We start from the raw sequence: 23,184 nt of genomic DNA on the forward strand, positions 1-23,184 counted from the left end.
TATCCCAAACAGCTGCTTCTCCTGTTCCCACCCTGGGGATCGCTTCCCTTTCTTCGTCCCTTTTTCCTCCTGTCCTGGCTCCAGCCTTTTCCCATCTCAGGCATTGCTTCTCAGGCCATCGCCAGCAGTCTGTCTTTTTCTTTCAAGGGTTCCCTCCCTGACACTCTTTCCTCATTTCCATCACAAGTTTACCGGCCGTTACTGTATTCTGCTTCTAACTTACACTGCCGCCGTTTCACCACCATTGCTGGGGTCCTCAGCGTGCTCCCCAGGAAATAAGTTCTGTGGAACTCAATGGGGTTTGAACCCGAGGAAGCCTGCATGGGATCAGACTGCGATTCTCCAGTTTGTGTCGTTGCTTCTCTTTTCAAACTTTCCCCTGTTGCCTTCCAGCCGTGGTTGTGCCCCCCCTCCCCGCCCCTCCGTATTTATTATTGTACGCAAGTCATTTTCCTTATGGTTATTCTCCTTTTCTGCCACATTATGCTCCGGTCCTTTTAGGTTTGCTTGCCACATTCTCTTGCCTTGACCACTTTGTTGAGTTGAGTGTGCTTTTCTTAAAACGGCAACAGTTGATGGGCAAAGCTGGAAATACTTGCAAATCTGCCTTTTCATTGTTGCCTTCCACTCTGATTTTTCCAGCAAAAGTCTATATTTATTAGAGTATATGGCCTCTGAATTAAAATCTAATTTTCCTAATTATGAGCATGTTGTCATTTTGCTTTAAAAAAAAAAAGTGCCTGTTTTTCAGTAATGGTTGTATTGACACCAATCCATTGAATGAAATTAAGACACAACATTTTGTTATGCTTTCTATAAGGAATGGTTTTAACATGGGAAATCCTATAATAAGCCTGCAATTTTTAGGATTCAGTTCTTTATTTGACTTTATATTTCTGCTGCAAATAAACATGATTGATTTCACTTGCATCATTAAGTACACAACACTGCTTCTTGCTCCTTACTTACCCCAAGGAAAACTACATCATAGTTTGCCTTTTCCTTGTTTTTTGTGCCCCCCCTTTAATATTCCTTACAAGTAGTAAGTTTAGGGGGATGTTTACAGCCTTTGCTTATTCTTGCTGTTTTTACTATAATTTTCCAGATGCATGTCTTGTGCCAAAAATGTTTCCTTTACTATATGTATTAATACTGTTCTAACATTTTTAAAAAAATCTATAGTTAGTATTATTTGTAACTTTGAGCTTCTAAATGCTTTGACTTCCTAATTAGAAACTGGTACTTCACTTGGAAGCTTTCAAACCCAAAAGTAGGTACAGAACTGATAATACATTTGGGGGCAGGTTTGCTTTTCTATGATCCTAAGCACGCTTACAGCCTGATCTAATTTACGTTTACTTATGTTGGCCCCCTGAAACCTATTCTCAGTGTACTTAACATTGTGACCTAAAATGAAAATAAGCTTAACTGAAATCAGCAGGATTCTTCAAAATGAATGTGTTTATGACTAATGTGGAAGAATAAATACACATTATGAGAAACCCACTTCAAACGTTTACATCTCCATGAGGGCCCCAGTAAGAAGAGGAGAGCTGGTCTTGTGATAGTAAGCATGACTTGTCCCCTTAGCTAAGCAGGATCTGCCCTGGTTGCATATGAATGGGAGACTTGATGTGTGTGAGCACTGTAAGATATTCCCTTTAGGGGATGGAGCCGCTCTTGGAAGAGCATCTATGTTCCACATTCCCTCCCTGGCATCTCCAAGACAGGGCTGAGAGAAATTCCTGCCTGCAACCTTGGAGAACCTGCTGCCAGTCTGTGTAGACAATACTGAGCTAGATGGACCAATGGTCTGATTTAGTATATGTCAGCTTCCTATGTTCCAGGTGTGCTTTTTTTTTTTTTTTTTTGAACAATGGAAAGGAAGTTGTTTGCCTTCCTGGTCTTTCCCCCCCTTCCTGATTTAAATGTACAATCTTGCAAATGCACAGGGGAAAACCTGTTCCCTATGTAATCAAAAGTGGCTGTAATAAAAAGGGATATAAAACGTGTATATTCCATTGTCTTAAAGAGATACAGTCTACGTGAGTTAGATGGAAATTTGTTTTCTGTTTGGTTTCTTTCTTGCAGTGAAAATGAAGCGAAGAGCAGAACCTGAATACAGTAGTCCCCAGAAGAGGCAGAAGAAAAGGATAGAAGAGCTGGGTCTGACCCTCAGCTCTACATCGGATGATGAAACTCAACTTAGTAATCATGCAACTCAAGGTAAAGGTAGAAGTAGAACTGACAATTAAAGAAACTCTCTTAGGAGCCTCCTAGTGATGAGTACTTATAGTTCTTATGGTTAAGGAGGTGAGGGAAAGGATTTTGGTTTTTTAAGGGTTGCAGTCTTTGGCCTATCTCTCACTGAGGTCATAAATCTGGGCTATTCCACTTAAGACTGTAGGTGGCTATCTCAGGAAAAAAATAACCCTACACATAGAAGACTAGCATGCTAAGTTGAAGGCTAGAATAGAATGCTTCTCCTTGATAGCTAGTTTCCTGTGTGGAAGGTTTTTGTTTTGGTATGGATGATCAGTCATATAAAACCTACCTGCAGTGGTACAGAGACAAGGTTTATCACTTCTGTGAGAACTAGACTTCAATCTGCACATATATAAGGAAACATCATTGAAGTAGGTATATTATAAACAATTATGTTTGTTTTTTTACCTTTTATTATCTTTATAATTGGACCTTCCCTATAGCTGTTCTTGAGCTTTGGAACACACTCCCTGGTGGAGTAAGGGGTTCAACAATTCTGGTGACTTTTAGGAAGACTTTAAGCATACACTTATTTAACAAGGCTTTGGGCTGTGGTTTTAATTGTTTAATTTATAAATGAGTTAATGTTTTAATTATCTTAATTGTTTAATTGGTTTTAATAGTTTGATTTTTTGTTGTAACCCACCATGAGGTTTTATGGTTTGGTGATACAGAAATGCAATAAATAATGTATAGGACTAAAAATGAAATGTTTAGTCTCCCCCTGCAAGATAACAAAACATTCAAACACATGATTTTAGGGTGTGTGGTAAACTTTATCACCTTTATTACTGTCTAAAAGAACTAATTCCTGTGGTTACAGATTCTCAGTGTTAGTTTTGCTTATTCTGTAAGATATATTTCTTTGTAGATATGTTTTGTACATTGCCTTGATTTTTAAAGCAAAAGCCTGTGGCGACTGCCATTCAGACTTACTTATGAGTAGTCCCATTGAAATTAATGAAAAGTGAGTCATGACTAGCTCATCCTATTAATTTTAATGGTCATCCTGATGATGAAAGTGGGGTCTGCCAATTCCCAAGTTTGGAGTGGCATGTTCATTCACAGAAATGGCCTTTTGAAAGGGGCCAAATTTTCTTAAAAAGTAAAGTGTACCGTCAAGTTGATTTTGACTCCTGGCACCCACAGAGCCCTGTGGTTTTCTTTTGGTAGACTACAGGAGGGGTTTATCATTGCAGATTATTATTTAAAATATGTATATTATATTCTTTTCTGCCCCAATAGAGGGCTGCCCAAGGCAACTTAGAATAACAAAATTTAAAACACTAAAATCACAATTAAAAATACAACAGGAGGTAGCAGATAAAGAGTACCATAAGCCTTAGGGTGTCAGACAAGCAACAAATTAAACACCCAGCAGGCCAACATACCAATTGCCTATTGAAATAAAAATGGCTACAGCTTCTTATGGAATGTCAGAAAGGAGAAGGAATAGTGATTCCCCCTGCCAAAGGTTTATGCAGATAATCAGATTATAATAATGCAGATTTTTGTACTGAATTGGTAATTTGTGAATGGGGGGGAGTAGGTCACTGTATTTCTTACACTAGAATTCTTCAGAAGATAAGGCTCAGCTTCTTTGTGTTGTAGAGAATTCCTATCGGGACAAAATCTTGTATTTAGAAAAAAAACAAGCAAAAGAGACCTTGCTTTCAGCAGCGAGTAAAGGCCTGTCAAGTCATATTGGCAAAGTCTTCTGTTACTCTGTAAGGGCAGGTGCTCTAGGATGAATTGACCCTTTTTAGGTTTGGGCCTACTTTAGATGTAATGTGGAGCCAGGATTGAATACTGGTTCCCTGCTGCTGAAAGAGGACATCTCGTGGGTTATACTTCCCTGTTGCTCCAGAGGCAGGACTATGCAAATTAGTTTAGAATGCTTTAATAGCCCTGGGAAGAATAACCCTGCTCAATTCTGTTAGTCCTGCATCTGCTCCAGAGACAGCCTTTTCTCCTCTCTCCAAAAGCCTTCTTTGTCCTCAACCATAGGACATTCCGTCTACTCACAGCGTTCTTCAGATGCCCAAAGGTCGACGTCTCCACAGCACCCAACAACATCAAGCTTCTAAGATTTTTTGCCCACTTCCCATGTGAGGAAGCAGGTGAAGAACCTTGGAAGCTTGGTGCTGAAGGTCTCAACAGACTCAGTTAGACTGATCATCGATCTTTCATTCAACTCTAAGGTGCCATCAGTTTTTTACAGATCCCAGGACGTTATCCCTGCCCTCTTTTTGCCCCAAACCCCCGCCGGAGCGTGCACGGCACAAGGTAGATGGCCGACGATGCTTAAAACCTACATCCAACATACTGAGCTATACTGGACCTCAGATGCCTCGTTCATGTCATACCTCCCTACTTCTGTGGGCCAGAAGGTCTCAAAAGCCACTATTACCAAGTGGATCAAAGCCATATGCCATATCCCTGGCATACGACATGTTAAAAATATCAACACCTCTGCATATCTCAGCTCTTTCTACCAGGGCAGCAGCAATGATAGCCTTCTCTACAAATGCTCCCCGGTTGGAGATTTGTAAAGCAGCAACATGGTCATCTCTGTCTACCTTCACAAGACATTTCAAGATGGACACAAGGCCAAGATGGACATTACAACACTCTGCTGAAGCTTCCTTTGGTAGAAGAGTGCTACAGCAGGTACTCCCTCAGCAGTAGCCCTGGACCTTTCCCACCTGGGCTCACCAGCTGTGGCATGTCCCATGAGATGTCCTTTTTCTACAGCAGGGAAAGGAGCATTGATTACTTACTGTGAAGGCTTCTTCCTGCTGCTGGATATGAGGACATCTTGGCCCACCCACTTGGGCTCTCTGGGTCTACTGAGGAGACTGCCTGTTTTCTCTACGTTACTGTACTTCAAAGTTGTCCTCTAAATTAGTATTTTCTGTTCTCTGGTTTCTCTACTTGGCTACTCAGAACTGGGCAGGATTATCCTTCACAGGGCTATTAAAGCTCTTTAAACCAATTTGCGTAGTCCTGCCTCTGGAACAATGAGGAGATATAACTCACAATATGTCCTCATATCCAGCAGCAGGAATAAACTTTCATAGTAAATAACCAATGCCCCTTTTTGTGCAATGTTCCCTTGCCTTGGGTGTGCATGCAAGGGGAGGAAGGGTTCTACTTCAGATCCTGGCTAAGAATAAGTTAGGATCCCTTGTATGTTCAAAACTGATCCTGGCTTATTCTAGCCAGAGTTTCAAAACAAACTAGGATCTGAAGCTGAACTGCAGAATGAAAGGAACTGGGGTCGGGATCAAAATGGTGTCCAAAAGGAGAAGGATCTTTATTGGTAAAATACGACACAAATGAATAAAAAACAGATGTTCTTCTAATTGAGAACGCACTAGTTATTCCTAGTTTATTTTTATTCTTTGGCTAGAATAAGGCAGAATTGCTTAGTTTGGGCATAATGAGTGATCCTGACTTTATAAGCTGGTATCAGAAGTAGAATCCTTCCTCACCTTATGCACAGAGGAGATGGGAAATTGCGCATGCTCCTGAGGCCAGAGAACATTGCATGAAATCAGAATTCAGTCCTGGCTCCCCATGGTGTATGAACTGGGCCTTGATCTTATTCCCTTTACTCTTTGTGTTGTTGCAGGTATACAAATGCTTATTGCCTGTTCATATTTGAACTTGGTTGTACTTAACCTGCGGTTAATGTTCTATTGGACAAATGATCAGAAATTAGCTGTTGGTGATGAGAATCCCCATTGGTAATTTCTAGAGAAGATGACCTTGGTAAAAACCATTATGAGTGCTGTGTGAAGTCAGAGGCACTAGAATAGTACAGGGAATAAACAGCCGGCAGTGTGGTTTTTCTCCTTAGTGGAGCCCAAAACAACACTGCTGATCCAACTCTGGGAGGTTTTGAATAGAATAAGATACCCTTGATGTGGACAGTAAAAGAAAACTCTGATTTGTGGATTTGAACTGCAGAATGGGAGGACTGGGGTCGGGGTCAAAATGGTATCTGAAAAGAGAAGAGTCTTTATTGGTAAGATCATACACAGATGAATTTAAAAAAAACACATGTTCTTCTAATTAAGAACACACTAGTTATTCCAGGGCACAAGAATAAAAATTAAATGAGGGGGGATGAATAGCACACTAAAAGAAGGATGTTGTAGAGTAGTAGCTGCAGAGAAGGGGGAATTTTACTATGCTGCTGTGTCAGTGATGTACTTCTACATCCATTATTGTAAACTTATATAATTTGATTCAGCAAGTAATCGAGCTAAATGATTTGAAGTGGTATCAATATAGAGGTTTTTAAAGGTTCAAGGAGAAGGCAAATAGCCTTTGCTATCATTACAGGGCAGTCCCTCACATTGGCTCATCAAAGAGATGTGATAGGTTGAAAGCTGGCCACCTGTTGATTGTGAAACTGACTTTATTAGCTGAACAGTTGTGATGTTGCAGAATGTTCACAAACTTCCTAACTGCTGAGGGTTGGTTGAAAAACAATGCAGCTGCAATAAGAGAAGCAGAAGCTCAATAGATGAGAGAGAGAGAGAGAGAGAGAGAGAGAAACCTCACTTGGGCTTGAGGAACAAGAGAGTCTGTGTGCTGACAGTTGGGTGCCGGGTTGGTTGCATTGGTTGGTTAGAAATAACTAGCTAAACTTTGGGCTGTGGTTTTTTTGAGTCAGCTAGATTTTAATAATGGACTAGCTTCCCTAGAAGTTGTTTGCCTAGTAAATCACTTCAGTACTTCTATAGCATAGACATTTGGGAACTCCAGTCAAAAAGAGGGGTGCAAAGCTAATAAATTTGATTGTACTTTTAGCTGAATGCTGCTGAGCGTTTCTGTTCTGTTCAGCAATTACTACTACTGCTACTATTTATATATTGCTTTTCAACAAAACTTTCCAAAGCGGTTTACATAGAAATAACAAATAAAATGGTTCCCTGTCCCCAAATGGCTCACAATCTAAAAAGAAACAATGCAACAGCCACTGGAGGGGGATGTGCTGGTGTTGGATAGGGCCAGTTGTTCTCTTGCTAAACACTATATGAGAGAATCTCCGCTTAAAAATGTGTTTTTCTGTTCAGTTAGCAGAGTTCCACTAATAGGGGTCCACTGATGATACATGTGTATCAACCTTCTCCTAGCCAGAGAGCATCCTTCCTTTTTAATTATTTTCAGGATTCACATGTTTGGGAAGCAGAAGACAGAGGCTGATCCTGAGACGTGCTTATTTGGCAATCATATTCATGAAAGTGGACTGAAGTCTCTTCACTCATCTCCTCAATCTGCCAACCCAGTGTGCTACACTGAGCGAATTATAGTTGAAGCTTACCTGGTTCTCACAACATCATCTGGGCAATTGAAATTCCAGCAGTCAATTGGACTTTAGACTACTAGGATATGAATATTACATGCTGTTGTGACCCTGATTGTTGAGAGATGCTGTTTCTTTCTTCTGGTTTTCAGAGTCTTCTACCACAAGCAGCAGCGAGTCTGACAGTGAGAGCAATGAGAGGCGACCTGTCATTGGCTCCTTCAGCAATAAGTTCAATGCAGACTCTCTTGTGGAAGGCACGTCCTCCCGCTACTCCATGTATAACAGCGTGTCCCAGAAACTCATGGTAGGTCGTAGTGCCTCTTGTACATCCTGCTGAAGCCTAAATGGAGATTGAGAGCATTGTCAGTACTTCTGGCAAGAAACATACCTTGGCCCAGCGAGATTCCAAGCCCACCTTGGAACCTCGCTGGGCCAAGATATGCTCCAGTTGACCTTTCAGTCTGGGAAGCGGGAAATATGGATGGTCAAAGGCACACTGCAAATTACAGAATTAGGCTTCAGATGTGGGGTTTAGCTTTTCAAACTAGCTCTGGCAATTGTGGGCGGCGGGTGACTGTTAAAAACAAGAGCAGTATTTGCAAATAAGATAAGGTGTGATGGTTTGTTTTGGATAGAACTTGCAAACTAGAAGAAAATTGCTCACTGATGGTGCACACTACCTTGTACTTCCGCTTAGATTCCCATTCCTGCCCCATCTTACTTGTTGTCCATCAGTATCAGCTTAATCAGCCGGTATGTAGGGGCAGATTAAAATGCTTGGGATTTTTCCAACCTTGGTTGTTGTCTTTATCTATGTCATTACAATAGCAGGAATTCGGTTTTCCAAAATGTTTGAGTATTATAGAGGGAAGATTCTTTCCCTGCTTTTTTTAGTGCTGACATTAAGATCAAGATTACGATGATTTTGGATGATAGACCTCTGACCCAGGTGAGTATAATTTCCCCTTAAAAGGCAAACTTCAGTGCCGTTATCCACATCCCCATACTGTACCATGTCCAAGCCCTCATTACACTTTACACATTCGCTCTATAGACTCATTATTCTTATTTGCTCCAAGCTATATAAATATTCACTGTATTTGTTGTATTTGTATCAGAATTTCAAATGGCTTCCTAGCTTGACGAATCTTTGAAATGCAGGAAGTTCCCAACTTGCAAATGGGTTGTGTTCCAAAAGTTAGTTTGCAAGTCAGCTGTTTGGAACTTATTTATTTATTTTATTTTACTTTACATATTTGTATATCGCCCCAAACATACGTCTCTGGGCGGTTTACAACAATGGAACTTGGAACTAGGGATGTGCACGAACCTGTTCGGAGACCCTTTTACGGGCCTCTGAAAAGGTTTGAACACTGGGTGGGTTCGAGGTTTGAAGGTGGAGGGTGGGTCCTTGCTTTAAGGGTGGGGGAGGGTGCACTTAGCCCTCCCCCCCACCCCGCCCCCCGCCGGCTCTCAGTTCTGGTAAAAGCCTTCAGGGCAGCGGATGCTTCTGGCCGCTTTTGGCCGAAGAGGAGGAAGATGTGGCAGGGAGGTACGCTGCCTCCCCGAAGGCTTTTACCAAAATGGAATGCCGGTGGGGGGAAAGGGGTGGGGGTGGGGGTAAGTGCACCCTCCACCACCCTTAAGTGAGACACCCCACCCCCTTGAGCCACCGCCACCCAGTTCCGTGCACATCCCTACTTGGAACACATTTTCCCATAGAAACAATGTCTGGAATAGTGGTTAGGTTCCCAGGGTAGCCCACAGAAGCTGATTTAAACCATAAGGTAGCTGAAATGCGATACATTTGCAATTAAAAATAATAGAAAGCAATACTTGTGCAATATTAGCAATGGGGAAAACCCAGGAAAATTATAAAATTAAGAAATACAATTTTTTAACCTTTACTTTCAATGCTGGAGTTGGAGGAAAGGCATGTTATTTTGAGGAAAAAGAATACAGTAGGTAGATGGAGACTTTTTCTGGAGATACTGAAAGGGACCTGGGCATTTTGTGGGGAACCCCAAGCCAAACTCTTTCTGAACACTGCTTCCCACCAGCATGGCAGGCTGCTCTCCAGTTGGTGCTGCGGCTGCCTCCTCTGTTTTGTGCGCGGAGAGAGCTTCCTTTTCACGTGCTGCTGCTGCTGAAGCAGCTGTGTATATGCAGCTGCAAGAATAGGAAACAGGTGTGCAAAGTGGAGGTGCTGGCACCCCAAACTCAGGCCGCTGCTCTGGAGAGAGGTGGCTTTCAGAAAGAGATTGGCTTGGTGCTGCTGCTAAAGCACCTGCAGAGTGATTTCAATGCTCTAGTGCACTCGGCTGCAAGAAATAAGGCAGCAGCTGCCGAGAAAGGGGTGTTTAATACTAACACAGGAGGTGGTCCCTTTAAGAAAGGACAGCCGAGGCTATGCCATGCTGTTACCCCATTCATATATGCAGGTTGGTGTTCATATGCCAGGATTTCTGTGCTCTGGAGCTTTGTTCATAAGCGTGGGTGTTCGTAAGTCGGATGTTGGTATGTTGCGGAGTCCCTGTAGATTTAAATATAAATGGAATTCCTAGTTTGGGGCATTGGAGTCGTGTTGCTTTTAGGAACCATGTGAATTCCTATATATTTTTTTAAATGACCTTTTTGAAATATGGAATAATTCCTCCTAGGCAAGCATGGAAAATTTCAATGGTATTATGCAGGGTTTTTTTAAAAACAGAACCTTAGGGCTGACCTTCCAGATATTACAAAGAGTAATCTTGCCTTTGTAATAACACATACCAAGCTCCTTGTGTTTTTACAAACTCATCTTCAGCTGCAATGGGCAGGTTTCAGAAACCAAACAGGGTCAGTAGGAAGGGAGCAGAGGCAGTGATGCCCCTTGAGGCTATAGGCGTAATGCTTCTGCCATCCAGGTGACTGGAGCCTTCGACATTTCAACCTAGGGCTGCCATCTGGGGTTCCCCCCAACTCCTGACCACAGTTAAGTGAGCTGTTTCCCTGCTAACTGAGCAAAGAGCCACCTTTTCAAAGTAGTGATTCTCTTTATTTAGCAGGAGGAGAGCAACTGGCCCTATCATATCCAGTGGCTGTTGCTGGTGTCTATCTTATGTTTCTTTTTTAGATTGTGAGCCCTTTCAGGACAGTGAGCTTTCTCTCTCTCTCTCTCTCTCTTTCTTTGAAGCCTTTGTTGGAAAGTGGTATATAAGTATTGGTTGCAGTAGTAGCAGTGTCTTTATTAGCAGCAGACACTCAGAAACAGGCAAAGCGTTCCTTAGTCTGGAGATAAGAGTGATGGGGAAATCACCTGTTGAATTTCAGTGCATCACTGAGTTTTGTAGAAAGCTTTGCTTTAATTATTTAAAGCAAATGAGTGATTTTTCAAGTTTCTTCCTTCAGGCAATCCTTTTCATATTGGCTTGTCTGCTGAGGAACCCCATTTATTCAGAGGGATTCGAAGGCCTGTTATTGGGTGGGTGCAGAATTCACATAAAGAATTTGGCCAGGGTTGTTAGACCTCACTGTCACCCTGTGTGAATTATACCATAGCACACATCCTAAATCCCCCTGCAGCTTTGCATTGCAAGGGATGATGGTAGTGGTGGGCAACTGCCTTTCAGGGAAGGTTGTCTGCCATTATTAATTTGTTAATTGAAAGAGGTTGAGAAGGCCTTGCTTGACTTGTTGGATGATCTCCAATTAGGAATTGATAGGGGGAGTGTGGCTTTTTTTTTTTTTTGGTCCTTTTGGCTCTCTTGGCAGCTTTCAGTACTGTTGACCATGGTATCCACCTGGAGTGCCTGAAAGTGTTGGGAGTGGGAGGCTCTGCTTTGCAGTGGTTCTGCTCCTACCTCTTGAGTAGGTTCCAGATAGTGTCACTTGGAAATTGTTGCTCTTCAAAAAGAGAGTTATTGTATGGGATCCCGCAGGGCTCCATTCTATTTCCAATGCTTTTAAAAACCTACATGAAACTACTGGGAGAGACCACCAGGGATTTGGTGCAGGGTATTATCAATACCCTGCAGAACAGACGTGAGGCTAAGGAAGGATGCGGGAAACGTGAATGTAAATGGTTTATTTTTAAAGGTGTATTACAGTACTCTGAAGATCTAAAGTGATGCCTCGCTTTTCAGGTTTAACCAGGGGCATTAGATGTCCTGCATTCTACTTTTTAGCTTACTGTCTGTGTGTGGTGGGGGGTGTTCCTGGGAGGGATGAGCGAAGTACGCCGGGAGGTATACTCCCAGTAGGGTCACGCAAAGCGCGAAGGTCATCCCAGCTGCCCAGCTAAAGCAAGCAGGCACGTATATTGGGCAGCAGCGATACAGGAAGCTACTGGAGGCAGGCGATCACTTCAGTGACGACAAAGGCATAATTTCATACTGCGCAGGAGAAGGCAATGGTAAGCCACTCATGTATTTACCAAGAAAACTACATGAATAGACAAAATAGAATGATTGTCGATGTAGTGCCGGATGATGGGTCCCTCAGGTTGAATGGTACTCAACATGCTGCTGAGGAAGAGCTGAGAATCTCTCAGAGTACCGATGGTGTTCATGACGTGGTTAGATAAAAGCCTTTTGAACGTCTAGCAGCTGATGTTGCCGTGTGGGAAAAGAAAATCCGAAGCTGCAAAGACAGAATTACAATGGGAACGTGGAATGTAAGTAGCATGAATATGGGAAAGTTTGACACAGTGAAAGATGAAATGAATAGACTACAGATTGACTTCTTGGGCACCAGTGAATTAAAATGAACTGGAATGGGACACTTTCAGTCAGGAAATCATACCGTTTACTACTCAGGACACGAGAAACAAAGGAGGAACAGTGTTGCTTACATAGTCAGGAAGGATATAGCAATGACAGTACTTGGGTAAAATGCGGTCAGTGACCGACTAAAATCAATTAGATTTCGTGGACAACCCTTTAACATGACAGTTCTCAAAGTCTATGCCTCAACAACTGATGCAGAAGAAGAGGAAGTTGATGAGTTTTATGCTCAAGTTCAGTCTGAAATTGAGAGAACATGCAAGCAAGATGTGCTGGTGGTGTTTGGAGACTGGAATGCCAAAGTTGGACAAGGTGAGGAAATTACAGTCGGATTGTATGGCCTAGGAAATAGAAACGAAGCAGGAGAACGACTTATTAGTTTCTGACGAGCCAATGATCTCTTAATTGATAACACATTCTTCAAACAACCAAAGTGGTGCCTATACACATGGATATCACCAGATGGAGCATATAGGAATCAAATTGATTACATTATTGGTGCAAGGAGGTGGAAGAGCTCAGTTATAACAGCAAGGACGTGGCCAGGGAGCCGACTGTGGAACAGATCACGAACTGCTCATGCACAAGTTCCAAGTTACGCTAAAGTGAAAAAAGAAAGCTATCCAGCTTCCACAATATGATCTTGAGAATGTACCCACCATTTTCAAGGAGAACATCAGGAACCGCTTTGAAGTTCTGAACCTCATTGACAGGGAGCCCGAGGAACTGTAGAATGAAATCAAAGAAGTTGTTAAGGACGAATGTGAGAAGAGTCTGCCAAAGACCAAGAAATAGAAGAAAGCAAAATGGATGTCAGAACAGACGATGGAAATTGCCCAGAAGAGGAGAGAAGCCAAAGTCAAGAAAGATAAAGGCCTCAGGAAGGAACTTAATAGGGAATTTCAGAAAGCTGTTAGAAGAGACAAGGAACAGTACTACAATGACATCTGTAAAGACCTTGAGGATGGAAATAGACACGGAAAAACAAGGAAAGTTTTCCAAATGATCTCTGAACTCAGAAGGAGGTTCCAACCTTCAATTGGTATGTTAAGAGATGCCAAAGGACAGATACTAACTAACTCAGAGAAGATCAAACAGAGATGGAAGGAGTATTCTGAAAATCTTAAAGTGGGGACATCAATATCCAAGATACTCTAGAAGATATTCCCTACTTGCAAGAACCTCTAGTAGGAAAGATGAAGTTAGTTCAGCACTCCGGTCGTTACCATGTCAGAAGGCTACAGGAATTGGTGGAATAGCTACAGAAATATGGCAAGCAACAGAAGAAGAATCAGTCAAGGCTCCAACCAAATTATGCCATCAAATTTGGAGAATAATACAGTGGCCAACAGATTGGAAGAGGTCAGCCTACATACCCATACCAAAGGAAAGGAGACTTAACAGATTGCGCAAACCATCGCACAATATCCTTAATTTCACATGCTAGCAAAATAATGCTCAGGATCATCCAATGCAGATTAGAGCCCTACGTGGAAAGGGAAATGCCGGATGTTCAAGCTGGTTTCAGAAAAGGCCGGGGAACAAGAGACATCGTTGCTGATGCCTGCTGGATAATTGAGAAAGCCAAAGAATACCAAAAATAAGTCAATATGTGCTTTATTGACTACAGAAAAGCCTTCTATTGCATCAACCATGTCAAGTTGTGGAATGTCTTTAGGAAAATGAGTGAACATCTCATTGTTCTCATGAGAAACCTATACACAGGACAGGAAACCACAGTCCAGATGGAACATGGTGAAACAGACTGGTTCCAGATCGGCAAAGGAGTAAGACAAGGCTGTCTACTTTCTCCCTCTTTATTCAATTTATATGCTGAACATATACTGAGAGAAGCTCGATTGGAAGAAGATGAGCGTGGTTTTAAAGTTGGAGGAAGAAACATCAATAACATGCACTACGTTGATTACACCACTCTGATAGCTGAGAATGCGGATGATCTGCAAGCCCATAGTAAATGAAAGTCAAGGAGTACAGTGAAAAAATGGGTCTACGACTAAATGTCAAGAAGATTAAACTAAACTAATGACAACTGGTACAGCAACCAGTCTCAGAATTGACTATTTATTTATTTATTTATTTATTTTATTGTTGCATTTATATACCGCCTTTCGTTAAAAGACAACCCCAAGGCGGTTTACAAAAGTTAAAACATACAATAAAAATATTAAGCTAAAAAATATAAAAACAAACCAAATTTAAAATCTATAAAATACAAGCATAAAAACAATACAACAGGTAAAAACACACAGAAGCAGTAGTAAAAACGATTATGTAAAAGCCTGGATAAAAAGCCAAGTTTTAACAAGCTTTCTAAAAGCCGTGATGGAGTCCAAGGAGCGAATGGCCACTGGGAGAGCATTCCAAAGTCTGGGGGCAGCAACAGAGATGGCCCTGTCCCGAGTGCACGACAGCCGGGCCTCTCATTGTTGGCACCCAGAGCAGGGCCCCCTCAGATGTCCTCGTCAAGTGGGCAGCAACCCTTGGGAGCAGGCGGTCCCTCAAATACCCTGGGCCCAAACCGTCAAGGGCTTTAAAGGTCAAAACCAGCACCTTGAATTGGACCCAGAAACGAACCGGCAGCCAGTGCAACTCTTTCAGAATGGGGGTGATGTGCTCCCAATGGGCAGCTCTGGATAAAACCCTAACTGCCGCGTGTTGCACTAGCTGTAGTTTCCAGATATTCTTCAAGGGCAGCCCCACGTAGAGCGCATTACAGTAATCCAGCCATGACGTGACTAAGGCATGGGTAACCATGGCCAGATCTGCCTTCTCGAGAAAGGGACGCAGCTGGTGCACTAGCCGAAGCTGTGCAAAGGCACCCCTGGCCACCGCCTCCATCTGAGCTTCCAAAAGCAGAGCTGGGTCCAGTAGTACCCCCAAGCTGCGTACAATGAAGACATTGAAGTGGTGGATACCTTCTGCCTTCTAGGATTGACCATCGGTAGTATAGGATCCAGCAATCAAGAAATATGCTGCAGACTAGCAATTGGTAGGGTTGCAATGAAGGCCTTGGAAAGGATATTTAGATGCTGTGACATGTCTACACCTACAAAGATTAGAATCGTTTGGACAATGGTTTTCCCCATGACACTCTATGGATGCTAAAGCTGGACTTTGAAGAAGCAAGGTAGAAAAAGTATTGACGCTTTTGAACTTTGGTGCTGGAGAAGACTTTTGAGGATACCATGGACAGCCAGGAAAACAAACAAATGGATCATAGAACAAATCAATCCAGAATTTTCACTCGAGACACAAATGACCAGGCTCAAACTCTCATACTTTGGATACTTTATGTGAAGATCCAGCTGCCTTGACAAGCCCATAATGTTGGGGAAAGTTGAAGGAAAGAGAAGAGGACGACCAGCAGCAAGGTGGATGGACTCGATTACGACATCAATGAATGCACCACTGCGAGACCTTAAAGGCCAAGTTGAAGACAGACCAGTCTGGAGAGACTCTATCTTTGTGGTCGCTAAGAGTCAACACCGACTTGATGGCACTCAATCAGTCAATCAATCATCAATAAGCTGATGACACCCAAATCTATTTCTCCATGTCAACTTGATCAGAAAATGGCCTAACTTCCCTAAATGCCTGCCTGGAGGCAGTAATGAGCCCCTGGTGGCGCAGTGGTAAAACTGCCGCCCTGTAACCAGAAGGTTACAAGTTCGATCCTGACCAGGGGCTCAAGGTTGACTCAGCCTTCCATCCTTCCGAGGTCGGTAAAATGAGTACCCAGAATGTTGGGGGCAATATGCTAAATCATTGTAAACCGCTTAGAGAGCTTCAGCTATAGAGCAGTATATAAATGTAAGTGCTATTGCTATTGCTAATGGGCTGGATGAGGGAGAACAAACTGAGGCTGAATCCAGCAAGACGGAGGTACTCTGTGTGGGAGGTTGAAATTTAGGAAGTGGCTTAGATCTGTCTCTTCTGGATGGGGTTACACTGCCCTAGAAAGGGCAGGTACGTAGTCTGGGAGTAATTCTGAACCCAAACCTCTCCCTGGCTTCTCAGGTTGAGGCAGAGGCTTTCTATCAGCTTCAGCTGCTATGTCAGCTATGTCCATTTATGTGGATGAACAACCTTAAAACAGTAGTGCATATGCTGGTAAGATTGATTACTGCAATGTGCTCTACTTTGGGCTCCTTTTGTTTGTCGTCAGGAAACTGCAGCTGGTACAAAATGCAGCAGCCAGGTTGGTCTCTGGGATTTCCCAAAGAGATCATATTACACCCATTTTAAAAGAACTACACTGGCTGCCAATAAGTTTCCGGGTGAAATACAAAGTGCTGGTTATTGCCTATTAAGTCCTGAACAGCTTGGGTCCAAGGTATTTAAGAGAACGCTGCCTTCTTCATAATCCCAGCTGCCTAGTAAGATCATCTGGTCAAGGTTGTGGTTACTACCAGCTTGGTTGGTGGTGACTCAAAACTGGGCCTTTTCTAAGGTTGCCCTGGGACTTTGGAATGCATTTCCTAACAGAATTAGAGCCATTCCTTCTCTGGATGTTTTTAAGAAGGACCCGAAAACTTACCTGTTTAGTCAGGCTTTTAGTTTATAGTTTTAACATTTAAGTGTTAGAGTTTTTATATGCATTTTAAATTGTGTTAGTTGTGCTTTTAGATTGTGAACTGCCCAGGGTCTTTTGTATGGGGCGGTATTAAAATGTGTTAAATAAATAAATTTTCTTATTAAGCTTGCAAGGAATCTCATGGTTCGCTGGAACGTAGTGTGAAAATCCCCTTTAAGCGGATGGCTGTGGCAGGCAGCATTTCATCTGCTTTCTTGCTTGCTGAATTGTGTGGGGGGGGGCACACACAGACAGATAGACCATGTCCATCATCTGTTCTGTGTTAGAGCTTCCTATGCCAACAGCCCAGAGTGTTTATACTTTAAAACACCTGGCAAAGGCATTGATGAATGACGTTTGAGCTCTCCACAGGTTGCTCATTTGCAGCAGGACCATTTCTAATCATCTTGCCTTTACACATTTCATTCTGTAGATCTGGGTTCATCTTAATCAAGTTGAATGAGCTTGAAGGAGAGTCCAGAAAGTTTCCTGTGAGATTCATTAAGTACATTCAATACCTTTTAATCACAGCAGTCCAGTGCAGCATAATTTATTCCATTGGTCCTATGCTTAAGCACAGACAAGTGTGTAAATCTGCTGCCAGATGTTACCAAAGAGCTTCTTTTGCTTTGTTTTATAGGCCAAGATGGGCTTTCGAGAAGGTGAAGGTCTTGGAAAATATGGCCAGGGAAGGCAAGAGATTGTTGAGACTTCCAAGCAGAAAGGAAGACGAGGTTTGGGTCTGACTCTGAAAGGATTCGATGGAGAGTTGAACATCAACTGGCAGGATGAGCCAGAGGTAATTCTATACACACTATGTCCCTTTACTGTGCCTCCTTTTATCCCTTTTCTGAGGGTTTTATTTATAGCATTCCATTCTCTGTTACAGGTGGACTTCACTCTATGTGGTACTGCTATTCACGGTTCCGCATATCCGCGGTCCGAAAATAGGCACCTGACCTCGGCATATGCATGTACAGAAAGGGTTAATACCACATATCTGCAGTTCCTAGGTGGCCCAAAGTGATCTCCTTGGTCATTTTCAGCCACCATATTGTTTAAAGGAGCCATTTTGTTGCTCCTCTGTGTGTGGGGGGTTGGGGGAGAAAAAGGATTCCCCCCTGTGATTTTTTGTGGCAAATTGATGGTTGCGGGGGATGGGGGCATTGCTGGAGACCCACAGAGCATGGTATGGCACTTTATTTCAATTTTTTCATGCCTCACCATGCAGGAACCTAACCCCCAATTCCCATTGCCCCAATGCCCTGTTATCTGCTGTTTCATTGTCCACTGAAATCTGTGAAAACACAACCCGTGCAGATAACGGGGTACACCAGTATAATTATCAAGGCAGCTTGGTTATGCTGGTGTATTCCCCTTGTGCTTTTGGCTCAGATGTGACAAACCAACCCTTTTCCAGGGTTTGTGGGTTGAAAACCAGATGCCAATCTGCCTGGGAGCCTCCTTCCGCTTTTTTTTGTTAAACTTGCTGCAGTAAAACATGTCTAACATTTCCTAATAAAGTCATTATTTAAATCCCCAAACTAAAGCTGTGTTGGGATTGGACTTCTGTTCTGATTCCATATATAAGAGAGTTAGATTTTCTTTGAACATGTGGCCCTCTTTTGAATCCTCCTTTCTTGTGTTTGCAGGCTAGTGCATATGAGCAAGTGGACTGGTTCCCAGAATGTACCACTGAAATTCCAGATGCTGAGGAAATGAAGGACTGGATTATCATAGGGAAGGTATTTAGACATCAAAACAAGGGAAAGAAATGTAGCGTTTTCTGCCAGTAGCTTAAGATCTAAGTACCTGAAGGACCGCCTACTCCCACTTGGATTGGCTTGACTCATAAGATGGTTTAGAGAGGCTCTTCTGCAAATCACACCACCGTTAGAAGCTTATATGGTGGTGATGTACAGAAGAGCCTTCTTGGTAATGGCCTTTGCCCTCTGGAATCTCCCCTCCCCCCCGCTGCTGCCTCCAGTCTTTGGCTCCTCCCCTCTCTGCTTGCCTTCCAATGGCAGTTGAAGACATTTTTCTTCTGGCAGGTCTTCCTTGGTGTTCTATTGGTCTGTGAGATTTATTGTTTTTTAGTATTTTAATACATTGTTGTATTGTGGCATTAACTGTATTATTGTGTCTGGTTCTGACCTTATTGCAAGGTGCTGCAAATTTTTGGGAAAGCAGGTGAGATGGAAAGTCTTAAAATAAAGAAGCACCAATTAAGAATCCAAAGTGTGTGAGTAAAAGCCAAAGGTGGTGTTTGCATGCTTCAATAGAGAAGCCTTATACCGCTTAAATAACAATATTTTCTTGATGGAATTAGAAAATAATCGCATAAAAATAAAGTCAGACTAATTAAAGCCATTATGTTATTGAGTAGATATGATTAAAATTATTCATGTCAAGGCCATATTGTCTGGTTTGGCTAAGGATTTCATTATTTTCATAAATTTGGTCCCATGATTGTGTCAAGGCATGTCTTTGATGTGATATTTTGTGCTGGGCAGGGGGGTTATGTATGTATGTATGTATGTATGTATGCATGTATGTATGTATGTGATTTGATGTGGTTGCTTTGTCATGGACAAATCACTAGCCCTTAGGTTTAGACTATTAGCAGCTATCCAGCTTTGCAGAGTTTGAATGGCTACTGCTGACGACGGAGAGATCCAAATAGTTTTCTGACATGTTTCACATTACCATGGTTGATTGAAGCCCTGGTTGATCTCCAGAATAGAGATGGCTAGGTAGTTGACACAAGTGCTTCTAAGCATCTTCTTTCTTTCAGTAGAGCTCCTTGGTTTACTGTGGAGGTTGGAGCAATGAAACACAATGGCTGGAGTGCAGGTTTAAAAAAAAAAAGAATGTGACTGAACTCAGGCTAGAACTCATTTCTTGCCATTATCATGGTGGTGATGGCAGCAAAGAAATCTTAATTTTCTGCCACCATCACATCTACTCAGTGTTGGCCAGCAGAGCTATTCTGTGTATCCATCAAAACCAAATCCATCAAAAGGATCTTTTACAGCTGGATCTTATGAAGATGATAGAGCCCTCGAAAACCCTTTGTGGTCAGTTTGTAAAACACTTTACAGATAAAATAGCTTGCATTAGTTCTGACTTGTGTAGTGGCTGTGGCGTCCTTTTCCTGGTTTTGATTGATGTCTTTCACTTTGTTAAACCTAAGGATGTGGCCAGGTTTCTTTTGAGGAAATGAAATCAACTACTGGTGTGCAAGATTCTTCCCCATCTTGCCGAATTAAAGCATTAAGGCTTGGACTGAGTGTTTGGGCAACAGATAGTTAATTTATTTATTATATTTGTACACTGCTGCAAAATTCCGTCTCTGGGCGGTTTATGATTCTTTAAGAGAAAATCATGTTCATTCTGTATTGAAGAAAGTTGTGGTATACCCCTTACTGAAGAAACCATTTCTTGACTCTTCGGATGTGAATAACTGTTGTCCTTCATCGAGTGTTCAATTTCTGGAACTTTTTGGTGGTGATGCCAACCGTTTAGAATATGGTGGTGCCTTCTCTAAGGAAGCCTGGGTGGACCCCTTCATTGAACAGTTTTGGCTGCCTGGCCAAGGCCTGATGTTTCAAGCCTTGATGTGGTTCCCTTGATGTGAATAGTGTTGTTTTGCTTCATCTACTCGCTTTTGACCTGTTTTAACCTTTCTTTCCCCCCCCCTTTTTTTTTTTTTGCTGCTGCTGAATTGTTTGTCTAGAGATGTGTTTATGTTAAAACTTACATTTTCTTTGTAAGCTGCTCTGGATTGCTTTTGTCAGAGAGACAGTATACACTTTTCAAAACCATGAATTATAAAAGTATAATAAAACAAAGTATTACATCAACATACACAAATATTAAAATCACAATTACCTATCTCTATTAGATTAAAATTACAGATAAGCTGTATTTTTTTATTATTATTATTAATAATAATAATAATAATAATAATTCTTTTTCTATACTTCAAAAAATGGCTCAGGGCGGTTTACAAAGAGAAATAACAAACAAATAAGATGGCTCCCTGTCCCCAAAGGGCTCAGATTCTAAAAAGAAACATAAGACACATACCAGCAACAGTCACTGGAAGTACTGTGCTGGGGGTGGATAGGGCCAGTTACTCTCCCCCTGCTAAATAAAGAGAATCACCATGGTAAAAGGTGCCTCTTTGCCCAGTTAGCAGGGGTCTTTTAGTACTTGGGATGCACAAACTCCTAATTAAATGAATTATCACTTTATTTTTTTATCTGATTGTTACATCATTATCCTGTCCTTCCTTGAAGGAACTCAGATTGGTACACATGGTTTCCCTGCCCATTCTCACACTAACTCTGTGAGGTAGGTTAAACTGAGAGAGAGTGACTGATCCCTGGTCACCCAGTGATCTTCCATTGCCACAAGAGTTTGTATTTCCAAGCTCTCAACAAGATCACTGTCAATATCCAAACCAATAACAGCCACATTATTAAAATGACCTATTAAGAGAACAGCCCTTTATTTTTGGATCCTCTGTTAGTGCCAGAAGGACCTTTGCTGAGCTCCTCTTTCCCAACCCAGGTCTGTATCTTGCAGAAAGGTGGATGGATTGATGTCCCTGGGCATACACTGCTCCCGTTCTTCAGTGTCAGACTCCGTGTGGGTAGGCTTCATCTCTATAATGACTGCATTTGTGAAAACTTGAGTAACTTGACAAGGTGATCAAACATAGCAGCAGGAAGCCACCGATTCTACAGTGAGGCCCTCATTTTATATAGTGCTCTGTCTCTCTCTGGCATAGAATATTATTGCTCCTTACCACTGATACAGCTTGAAAGGTGGCAGCCTTGCCAGAAGTGTAAATAACAGTAGTGAGGGAAATTTTTTCTTGGATACTGACAGTTTTCCTTAATTTCCTACTGGCAAGTCCTGATGCAATGTGTTTGTTCTTAGGGGTGCTTCAAGAGAGCTTGCTTTCCCAATCTTACACAGACTACAAATGCGCCATGTGTAGTAGTTGGCTTGCTTCTGCTTGTGCTGTGCCAGATCTGCAGCGGCTCTTGGAAACCTGAGATAAGATAGGCACAACCTCCCCATAGCTGCCCAAAGCAGACTTGGCTTGTTGACTGGCATTGCTGCTTGCATTTATCTTCCATATGAGAGCACAGTGTACTCTTTGTACTGAAAGGCATTGTGACTGAGTGACTTTGATGGTTAGTGTATCCTAGGGATGTGCTCAAAACGTGATTCGGCTTCCAAATTGCAGCACACTTCCCCTAAAATTGAGGGCTTACCCAGCCCGTTTGACATGGAAGAGATCAATCCCCACTACTCCTCCTGCTCACCCCCCTTCTGTACTGGCAGCATCCCTTGCTATCAACACCTGCTGGTAGTGCTCTCCCCCACCAGCCAGTGCATGTTCCCGGCACACAGTGTGTGCCAGCATCACACGCAGGCTGCTGGGAGAGAGTGACGCCGGCATGCACTGATAGCGGGGTGGGGGACATGGCCAGTACAGAAGCGGCAGTGAGTGGAGGAGGAGCAGGGATGGATCTGCTCTCCTCTGTGTTGAAGCTCCTGTTCCTACCTCTCGGGCAGGTTCCAGATGGTGTCCCTTGGAGACTGTTGTCCTTCAAAATCTGAACTTTTGTATAGTGTCCCTCAGGGCTCTGTATTATCTCCAATGTTTAACATCTATATGAAACCGCTGGGAGAGATCATCAGGAGATTTGGTGCAGGGTGCTATCAGTATGCTGATGACACCCAAATCTACTTCTCCATGTCAGCATCATCAGGAGGGGGCATAACCTCCCTAAATGCCTGTCTGGAGGAGGTAATGGGCTGGATGAGGGATAACAGACTGAGACTGAATTTAGATAAGACAGAGGTACTCATTGTGTAGGGTTGAAACTCTGGAGATTGATCTTCCTGTTTTGGATAGGGTCACACTTCCCTGGAAGGAACAAGTACACAGTCTGGGGGTGCTTCTGGATCCAAGCCTCTCCCTGGTGTCCCAGGTTGAGGCAGTTGCCAGAAGTGCCTTCTGTCAGCTTCGGATGATACACCAGCTGCGTCAGTTTCTTGAGCTAAACGACCTCAGAACAGTGGTACATATTCTGGTAACCTCGACTGGAATACTGTAACGCGCTCTATGTGGGGCTACCCTTGTGTGTAGTCCAGAAGCTACAGCTGGTTCAGAATGCAGCAGCCAGGTTGGTCTCTGGGTCATCTTGGAGAGACCATATTAC

At 42.6% G+C, this 23,184-nt stretch overlaps 1 protein-coding gene across 3 annotated transcripts in view; it reads left to right on the forward strand.

Annotated features, from left to right (window-relative positions):
* CMTR1 (cap methyltransferase 1) overlaps positions 1-23,184 on the forward strand; it is a 67,397-nt gene that overhangs the window by 356 nt on the left and 43,857 nt on the right. For all 3 annotated transcript variants that reach the window (XM_053304744.1, XM_053304753.1, XM_053304738.1), the window contains exons 2-5: positions 2,092-2,226; positions 7,735-7,889; positions 17,583-17,741; positions 18,595-18,687. In XM_053304744.1, coding sequence (XP_053160719.1) covers positions 2,097-2,226; positions 7,735-7,889; positions 17,583-17,741; positions 18,595-18,687 — 537 coding nt within the window. In that variant the 5' untranslated portion in view covers positions 2,092-2,096. The remainder of the gene's footprint in view (positions 1-2,091; positions 2,227-7,734; positions 7,890-17,582; positions 17,742-18,594; positions 18,688-23,184) is intronic.

Source organism: Hemicordylus capensis, chromosome 1 (assembly GCF_027244095.1).
Source record: "Hemicordylus capensis ecotype Gifberg chromosome 1, rHemCap1.1.pri, whole genome shotgun sequence".
NCBI classification, from domain to species: Eukaryota; Metazoa; Chordata; class Lepidosauria; order Squamata; family Cordylidae; genus Hemicordylus; species Hemicordylus capensis.